Source organism: Aplysia californica, unplaced genomic scaffold, assembly GCF_000002075.1.
Source record: "Aplysia californica isolate F4 #8 unplaced genomic scaffold, AplCal3.0 scaffold00289, whole genome shotgun sequence".
NCBI lineage: Eukaryota > Metazoa > Mollusca > Gastropoda > Aplysiida > Aplysiidae > Aplysia > Aplysia californica.
The window spans coordinates 225,879-236,262 of record NW_004797559.1 but is presented as its reverse complement, the minus strand read 5'-3'; the positions used below and the strand labels follow the sequence as shown (position 1 = coordinate 236,262).

Below are 10,384 nucleotides of genomic sequence, written 5' to 3'. Positions count from 1 at the left end.
GAGAGAGGGGGGGGGAGGGGGGTTGATCAATATAATTTTACACCAATTGGGATAACATGTGTCGATGGGGAAATACAGAAGAATAAGGGGTTTTTCTATTGTGTTAAAAAAATTAATTCCTTGAAAGCTTTTATGAGAACAATAGTCCTTCATGGAAAAAGCAAGATAATAGCAATCCAATTTTACAAGTAGCATCCATTACAAAAGATATCCTCGAAATCAAAGGGCTCGTTAAACATGCATGGAAAACCTCTGGCCATTACCCGGGGGCAGAGAACAATTAATAGAGGGGTACACAACTTGCCCTGTACACGTGCCACACCTTTTGGGGTATTCAGGTCGAGGCATATTTTGAAACAAGCTGATGCCCTGAAATTGGCGTTGAATCTTGCCCTAAAGCAAGTGGGAAAAAATGATAAAGAAACAGAGACTACTGCGTTTCTAGTAGGGGTCGATTGCCCTTTTCTATTCTTTCCTTTTCTCTTGTGAATAAAAAAAAAGGGGGGGGGGGCATTACATATTAGCGATATACAATACGAGGTGAGTGTGCATATTTTTTCTTTAAATGTCGGAGAAACAGATTTTCCGGGGAAAAGACTTAGCCACAAAGTACTGGTTGTTTTTTGTTTTTTTAAAAAATAATACGATAAGACTGGAGCCTACACTCATTGTGGCAACTGCTTGTTGTCGAATCTTGTTTTTGGTTTTCTTCCTTCTTAATAAAAATTCAATAAAACGATCTTCGATTGAGCCGGAGAAATCAACATGCTGTGAACATATTGTTTTCGTTTGCCTTGTTTTGGTCCCAGGTTGTAAAGTTACAAGGCGAAGGGTGAATTAATAGGCAGTTCGAAGGCGTGATGACCAGTGGCCAGGCTAGTAGAGTGCAGTCATTGACTGTGTATGGCTGAGAACAAAGAGAACAGTCATGTTACGCCAATAAAAACACGAGCGAGCAGGTGCTAATTTTATTCATAGGTGTTTAATGTTCTGAGAGAACTGTGGGTAACGATACCAGCATTTGCTTGCTCGGGCTGTTATTTTTTTTCCTCCTCTTTTTTTAACAGTGTGACATAGGCATGGCCAAATTATGGACCGCGGGTTGATCCAAGAATCGATAATGAATGTTGATGTTTAATCAACACCAAACTGCCAGTCTTTATTAATTAATATGAATAGTTATCGGCCCGGTCAGAAGCAATTAATAGATCTGATATTTCATCTCATGAGGCAACATTGAGTGACATAATATGTTTTTGTTTGTGGCGTCATGTGGGGTGGGATTTACAGCTTCATCCCCTTTTGGTTTTCTTCACTAAAAAGTTTCTTTTCTAACTAAAATCAAAACAAAACATTTCACAAAAATCTCAAGAGGTACAAAACATAACTATGTATTCCGATAAAGAGCGGAACTCCACGAACACCCAAACGAAACTCTTGAGGCATAATAACTCGAAGAGCGATCTGATTGGTCTGTGTGTCTACTACTACTATTTACTACGACTGTAGCTTCATCCAGTCAGGCGCTTCTTCCGTCTGGGAGAATGAAATGTCATTGGTTAGTCCCTTAGACACCGGTGCTTAAGTTTCCACAGACTGAATGTCACTGGGGTACTGACCTTGCTCAAAAACTCCCGACAAAGAAACAATAGGGCGGTCAAAAATTCGTGGCGGAACTTATTGTCAAATATCCACTTAACTATTGAACATAGATTCTCCAACTTTTGCATAATGACTTATATCAGACAGTTGGCGGATGGTGAACGGCGGTATAAAGGCGCAAATTGTGTTTGTATAAGTGGTTCTTTTTACACAAAGGCAAAGCCCTGCGGTACAACAAGAAAGGGGGGGGGGGGTAACGAGTATTGACTGTACAGTGGAGTCCGCTTAAAGTGAACTCTTTGGGACCAAAAGAAAGTGTTCACTTTATCTGAGGTTCAGTTTAACATAGGGTGGAGGCCTAGAAACAGTAGCTAGTTATGCGCAGTGGTGGGAGGTGGGGTAGGGGGACAACACAGCGGGCGAGCCTAGACAAGAGCTCTATCTTTCTTATTGCCGTCGCCAACGCCAAGCTGGGATTGTCTGCCGATGCCCGAGGCAAAGAATTTTATTTCTACGACATGGCGACAGTGACACGGTCGGTCAGTTCTTCGCTTTCACTCATTTTGGGCGTTCACTTTATCCGATTTCCAGATGAAATCGGTTAATTTTATCCACTATTATTTTACTTAAGCATATAGTGTTTCAATCAGGACCACAGAATATCGTTCACTTTAACCGATTGCTCAAATAAAGAGTGTTCACTTTAAGTGGGCTCCACTGTATTTGTGCATGTTTCGCTGTCTGTTCATCTTTTATAATCTTAGTGATCTCAATATTTGGTTACTGCAAGCGCTCTACAACCAACCAGACGTCACTGGTTATAGTGTCCATTTCAGTCTCACTTTTACATGTAATAGCTTAGGTATTTCCTAGATTTCACCCAAATGTCTCCTGCTTTGCCCCTCGAGATGTTGAGAATCATTTTATCGGGCCCTCGACTTGGACACATTTGTCCATGCATGGTGTAAAACATTCTCCACGTTCTTGGCTCTTGTTTCTTTCTGATTGTTGTTCATCGACAAGTCCTAGTTGGTGGTTGGCGAGTGCTCACCAAACATCTATAGTCTATACCTCTCCTCTTTCTTTTTTTGTGTTTGTTACTCTGTTGTAACACCTCTAATCTTTGGCACTTATGTGATCTTTTTGGGTTGTAAGTGTCGTAAAACTCTTCGTAAAACAACAACAACACCCCCCCCCCCAAGTCCTAGTTCAAGCGACTTTCTGCCCTCGCATAAACTAAACAGTGATAAGGGGCGTTCAACTATGATCTTAGGCCTGGAAAGTGGGGAGGGGGGGGGGTGTCTTTGGCTCCAGTAAGAAAAGTGTAAGAAAGGGTGGGGGGTGGGGTGGAGTCTTGAACCAATGTAATATTACGTTTGCTGCCCTTTGGCTACTTTTGTCCCTCCTTGGTCAAGAATGGCTGCATAGGCCAAAGAGTGAAGAAGTCAAAATAAAGGGATGTGGAAAATATTTTCAAAGAATAGCAACATTGAAGAGGCACAGGGCTTTACACAGGACGGAGGGAGAAATGGGGGTGGAGGAAGAAGAGAAAGAGCAGATTTGGAAGACAGCCCAGCAGATGCCCCTGATTTTTTACATAATGATGAACACTGCCTTTGTTGATGATAGCTAATTTCACTTTTTGTTTTAAGCACAATGATAATTTATAACAGATACAGTGGAATCTTGATAAAGTCAACTTGCTAGAACTAGAAGTCAACTCTTGCTTACAGTCAACACCTCACTGTGGTCCCGTTTCTTTAGGGCCTATTACAAGTACAGGCCGACCGGACAGGTTTTTGACTGTAGCAAGCCGTACGGCCAGACGAAATCGAGGAAACTTGGTTTATTAATACACGCTACAATTGAGCTGAAGGCAGCCACACCTTGCGAGCACAATATTCTACACACTATGCCTAGTCTTGGTGAAACTTCACACACGTGTGTGCACTATGGCTCGCAAAACATAAAAATGTGCTGGAATGGAAAATCTTTAATAAATACAAAACGAGACAAGCCACTCGCGAGCCATTTCCCTAATTTTGATACGCTGATTCTGAATCTGGTATTATTATATATATATAAATAAAATTTAAAAATCTACGATGTGATTTTTCTGTAATTTTGAAATTAGTTCAGTTGTCCCGGGCGAAACGAACTTCAACGGCTGAATTGCCGGACGTCAAATTCACAGGCAGCGGCAGTGGGTTCTTTACATCTGGCCGGCCGGCCATTCGCCCAGTCTTCGCCTACGGTTTGAGTCGCATTCTTATTACACGTTACGATTTGTCGTACGCCCCAGAAACCTGTCCGGTCGGCCTGTACGTGTAATAGGACCTTTACCTTCTTTGTTTAAGTATATGTGTTTCTGATACAGACAACCTCTTGGGTGTTAACCTTGCGTTAAGTCAACTATTTGGGGTTAAATTAAGAAGAGATATTTAGGGCCTGGGCTAGTGGTGTACACATCTCCAGTTACCTTGTTCACTCATTATCTCTTGTTTGGGTGACAACTTCAGAATTATACTCACTGAAATTGAGCTAACAACTTGTTACCAGGTACTTTCTAATTTTGTAGATGTCATCTTCAATTTTCAATGGCCAGTAGTACAATTGATAAAGTCAGCCTTGCTCAAAGTCAACCCTTTTTTCCGTCCCAGGTGTTGACATTATCAGAATTTCACTGTAATAATTTGTTTCATTTGTGATTAAGGCGCTTTTGACATTGACTTAAGTCTCAATTTTTTCCCGAATTAGTAGTAACAAAGAGTGTATGCAGTATTTTGCTTGAATAATTTACTCTGTTATTTTGTAGTGAACGTAGAACTGCTTAATATTATTATGTGCATGAATGCCTGTATGCATGTTTTTCATGGATATTATGTAAAGCGCATATAACCATGATTGTAACACGGATTTGCGCGATATAAATGTCATAGTATACAGGAACAATGTAATATTACGAAATGGGGGAGGGGGGGGGGGGGGGCAAATGTAAGAAAAGCGTTTAAAAAATGGGGGGGGGGGGGGGATCCCAAATAAGTGTAAGGTTATATTTGAACAGCCCTTAATCCTGTATCCAACGCCACTTATACAATGTATTACCGTCATGACACCACCCACACTAAGACAATAATAGACAACACAATATAAACAAAACACAACTGCGTGACTTAATTAGGTTTGAAGACTAACTGAGCTACAGAATGTCTTGATACAGGTAATGGGACGGAATCTCACAACGTCTGCTGATAATTTGAGTAAGATATTATTTTGTTTTGTTTTACTTCTGGCAGGCTGCTCCGGATGTTCATGTGAAGACAGGCACTATTTTGTTTGTACAACTTATGAAAATATCAAACATGTATAGTGTTTCTTGAAAATAATAATAAAATTGAGTATACCTTGTAGCTAGTCACACTGCATTCGACAAATATTTGTCACTCATTATGTATATACTTCTATTTCGTCTTTGCTTTTTCCTGAACAGCAATCAAGAGTCATACGAGGGAATCTATCGCAGCTGTTCACGTCGCGAGAATGTGTGTGGCCTTGAGACTGGTTTTTTACATCAGCCTAATTTCCCCATCGTCTTTGATTTTAGCCTCGACCTACAATGATTCTGCTCGTCTCTATGCGGACATTCTCCTACCGTTTGACAAAAGAATACAGCCAGTGAGAAACCAGTCAGAGCCCATCACAGTTTACTTCCAAATATTCCTTCTCAACATATTGAACATCGACGAAGTCACGCAGCGAGTCGACTTAAACGCGTGGATCAACTTTTCATGGGTGGATGAGCTTCGAACTTGGAACCCCAGTGACTATAATGGGATCTCGACCATCCACCCACTGCCCCTGGACACTTGGAGGCCTCGGACTCTCGTGACCAACTCAGTGGCCAAACGAGACTTGTTTGAGGATGACTACTCTCCGCTTTACATTTCGTCTGATGGTAGGTCAAAGTGGTTTCCCGGAACAATCTTTTCCATTTCCTGTAACCTTGACATTCGGTATTATCCCTTTGACAGTCAGACGTGCTCTATGTTTATAATGACCCAAGACTTCGATACAGATGTCAAACTTTATCCAGACCCTTCGACCGTGATGATCGGCAACTTTAAGCGGAACGGAGAGTGGGACCTAGTGAGCACCCGGGTCACAGCATCATTGCCAATGTTCACCGATGTGGCCTTCTCCAGCCTGAAGATAAACATAGTTCTAAAGCGTAAGCCTTTGTTTTTCGTGGTCAATATTTTGGTCCCGACGATGTTCATATCAGCTATCTCCTCTATCGTGTTTATTCTCCCGGAAGACAGCGGCGAGCGGGCGTCTTTTGCAATCACAGTGTTGTTGTCGTTGTCTGTGTTTTTGAGCACGGTGTCCAGCCAGCTCCCACAAAACTCGGAAAATTTCCCCATTATCATCAGTTACCTATTTTCTTTGCTAGTTCTCAACGGCACCACAGTCTTCGCCGCTGTCATACAACTGCAGTGTCGCCAAAAGAAAAAGGAGTCAACTCCAGACTCTGCCAGAAATGACTCACACCATGATGGCCCTGTGCTGTTTGCTAGACTCAAGGGACACTTTCAGGACGGCAGTGTATCACCGGCATGGGGGAGTGGAGAGCAACAATTGGCGGTCAATCCTGGTGAGGTCAATGTTGGCCAATCTTTTAAAAAACAGGACACTGAACATAGGAAGACTTCTCTCATTTCAGATGCCGATGTGGCCTTGACAAGGGAGACAATAACTGGTCACTTCAAACAGGCGAATCATTCTCATGGAAACTCAGTTGTGATGGCGTATCTTAAGGATTCCAATGTACTGCTCTTTGTCTTTATCAATACTACGTGGTTGATCTTAACAATTTATTTTTTAGTTGAGTTGATATACCACTGAAACTCAAACTTTTAACGAAGTCAACCACAGGAACCCCGATAGCTGTAAATGATTGTACATATTTTACGCCCCATTAACACAACTTTGATCGTTTAGAGGTGCGCTTCTTTGATTCTGTCTATCAGAACCAACTCGAGCTGAATGGGATAACGTATCCAAACAGATAGTGATAAAATACAGTCGAAATTTTTCGACACGACCACCCATTGTCGGTCGAGGAGAGAGGTCGTCTTAGACAGGTGGTTCTTTTGGATAGTGTCGCTATAATATATAAAACCAAAGAAAGAAGTGGGAAATGGTCATTTGTATAGTTGATAGTTTCGACAGGTGGTCGCGGGAGCAGGTTCAACTGAATTTTCCCCTCCCAGGAATCGCATTCATGTCTTTTGCTGGCACTGACCAAGAGTCTTTTCCGGAAGCCATTCTCTTATTCTTCAACGCTGCTCACTAACAAAAAAAACCAACAACCTCTAACAGGTGAAAGTGGTTGACCAACAGTATGTCATCCCGTAGTCGGTTAAATTGTTACGTTATGCTTTCCTGTCTAGTTCCATACCATTAAGTTGTGAGACGCCACCATTCTGGTTTTATGGGACAATAGGGACATGTTCTGAAGTATTTTTTGTTGTAAGCCTTTGGGAAGTACACTGGTACCCAATTAAATCGATAGTGCTCCAAAGTGACTACAAAGTTATGTTCATAGCATTCATGTGGCCCTCTATTCTTATCTATCAGCTATTTTCCGTGTCCAGATTGCACCCGTCTGCTCTCTGATGTCATCCGTCCTCCTTCTTTCTGTTCTTCCTCTTGACCTTTTGACTGTTTTTGGTCTCCATTTACCGCGTTTTTGTCCATCTGTTGTCTTTCACTCTGTCGATGTGACCAGCTCATTTTCATTCTGTGTCGGAGAACTCATTAAAATTTGGTATTTGCCACTCCTGTCCGAGACAAAGATACCCTGAACACCCCTCCTCCCCCGAAAAAAAAATCACAACTAAAAATATTTATATTTTAATCCTCAGTTTTTCATTGAAAAAAAAGAAGATATCCTATAAATCTACTAAGGAGTGTCATGCTAGTTATAGTTATTCAGACTGATACTGGAACTAGTAACAGCTAATCACAGATGTTACTGTAACCACAATGTTATCTGATTAGACCTGCATGGTCACAGAATGGATGAGATACCACGCAATAAAACTCGTTTGTGAAACCAAACCCCAGATGTGGACATTTTATTTGTTCGTATTTTTACGTCACCACCCCCCCCCCCCCATCCCCCCTTTTATGTGTTGTTTGTCAAGACTGATCCTGTTGCAACTTATATGTTTTTGTAAATGATAATAGAAATTAACAACAGCAACAGCAACAACAACAAAAACAACAACAAAAAACAAAACAAAACAACAACAACAACAACAACAATAATAATAATGATAATAATAATAATAATAATTATTATTATTATAATAAAAATAATAATAATAATAATAATAATAATAATAATAACAATAATATATAATAATAATAATAATAATAATAATAATAATAATAATAATGATGATGATGATGATCTACTACTACTACTACTACTACTACTACTACTACTACTACTACTACTACTACTACTACTACTACTACTACTACTACTACTACTACTATAACAACAACAACAACAACTACTACTACTACTACTACTACTACTACTACTACTACTACTACTACTACTACTACTACTACTACTACTACTACTACTACTACTACTACTACTACTACTACTACTGATGATGATGATGATGATGATGATGATGATGATGATGATGATGATGATGATGATGATGATGATGATGATGATGATGATGATGATGATGATGATGATGATGATGATGATGATGATGATGATGATGAGTTTGTCCGTCAATGTATGACGAGAATCAATGCATCTGCAGACGATAATATTTCTTTAAAAAAGGGGGGTGGGGGGGGGGGGCTACACCTGAAGGCTATCTCGCTTATTACTGGACCAAATTTTACCAAATTTCACACATATAACAAGCATAGTAAGGAGTCCTGAAATCCGCAATCAAATTTGAGAAAAAAGTTTCGTCTCCACGGATACGGCAGCCATTTTTAATTTTGTTGACACGTCTTACGTCTTGAATAACGCACTTATAATTGCACATGGAATTTTTTTTTCATGCGTGTTAACAAGCAATAAATCTAAAACTTTGTCGATTGTTTTTTTCCCTAAAAGAATTAGAAATTATTTTAAGAATTTTTTTCCTGAGATAGTACTCAAGTTTGAAAAAAAATCTGTGTAAATCCACACTCCAGAGACCACCACCAAAAATCTATTCCAATTCCATATATAAAAAATTCAACATACTAGTTTTTAGGAAAAATGGTGGAGTTATTAAAAAAAGTATAGGGAAACGTCGCTTTTCGAGAAAATGGCCGGTAAAAAAATAAAAATATTGACTTTATGAGGAAATGGTGGTGACAAACTGTCCCGGTATGGGAAAAATACGATTTATACGATGAAATAGTTGTAGGAGAGGCTGAGGAAGCTAAAAATGGCCACAACTCAAATTCCATAATTTTGAGCCGAATTGGGACTTTGGGGGTGTAGCCCGCCCCCCCTCCCCTTAAGTCAAATATAAGGAAAAAGTTTTCAAAAGTGCTTGATGCTACATCTATAATATTATAAAATGTTAAGTAGTTATACTAGAATGTTGTAATTTGGAACAGATATAATTCATTTCAAAAGGAATTTGTTTGACATAAAATTCACAAAGAAGAAACTTATTTTAAAAAATGGAAATGGCTTTTATAAAAACAGCCTATAAATGCAAAGTGCACCAGTTTAAAAGATCTTGTAAGGTAAGTCATGAAATTATTGGTTTGATTTTTCCTTTCCTTTTATTTTAAAAATCTAATCTTTCCGCCCCTGTAACCTTTAAACAGAATTTCTGTTCTCCTACAGGGTAAAAAACATTAGTTAAATTCTGTAATTCCGGGAACCAATTATCTATGTCCTTCTTTGGGCTCGGCGCATTTTAACGCGTTGTTCGCAATGTTCAGTGGTGGCCAAACACAAAGATTCACTAAAACCGTGAGTACTCAAAGCCACACACACTGTACACCTTACAGTATGGAGCTGTTTCAGGAAACAATAGGGAGGGTGAGGTTGCCTTAATCGACAGCATTTGTGGAGTTGATATAACCTGACAGGTGAACATGGGCTTTGCCAAGGAACCAAATGTCATAGAGGGCATGTTCACGCTTTTCAAGACAATTGAGGAATCATGAACACATTGCTGTCCTCTGATAGCTTCGCCAACTGGTAAAATCGTACAGTCGTAGATGAGGATCTGCCTTGAGAATCCGGACCGTCGAGATGTAGGAACGTCATTGCTGGACGTCTCTGTGATGTCAAGGGACATGATTCTTATCTTTACTGTGGGGACAAGATAATTAGGGGAGTGGCACACCCTTGGATGACGTCAAGAGCCCGGCGCGAAAAAGAGAGACATCGTCTGAGAGACTCACTGAGTTATTTAGTCGAACTCAGGACTACGACGAGGCAACACTTATCTTGGACGGGGACCCCCTGACAGACCCGACTCATCGGACCGCCAGGTAACTTTACATGGTGTCAGAAGTGGCTACTGAACAGCCAACTACTTCAAGAAAACACCCAAATTCAATGAAGTGCTAGAGTTTATCTATCAAGAACAGTGCTCTGTGAGAGTAGAGGTCTAGACTAGTTAGGTTTAGGCAGTTAAATGTTTGAAAACGGGAAGGATTTTGGATGTAATCTAGATCTGGATTCTGGAGCTAGAAACTAGAGATCTGGATAGAAGTAGATTATCTAGATGTG

The 10,384-nt window shown here is 40.2% G+C and overlaps 1 protein-coding gene across 1 annotated transcript in view; it reads left to right on the top strand.

Moving 5' to 3' along the window:
- Positions 1-7,722, top strand: part of LOC101860344 (neuronal acetylcholine receptor subunit alpha-7) — an 18,591-nt gene extending 10,869 nt beyond the window's left edge. The window contains exon 2 of the mRNA XM_013084384.2: positions 5,093-7,722. Coding sequence (XP_012939838.1) covers positions 5,143-6,504 — 1,362 coding nt within the window. The 5' untranslated portion in view covers positions 5,093-5,142 and the 3' untranslated portion in view covers positions 6,505-7,722. The remainder of the gene's footprint in view (positions 1-5,092) is intronic.
- The last annotated feature ends 2,662 nt before the right edge of the window (positions 7,723-10,384 follow it).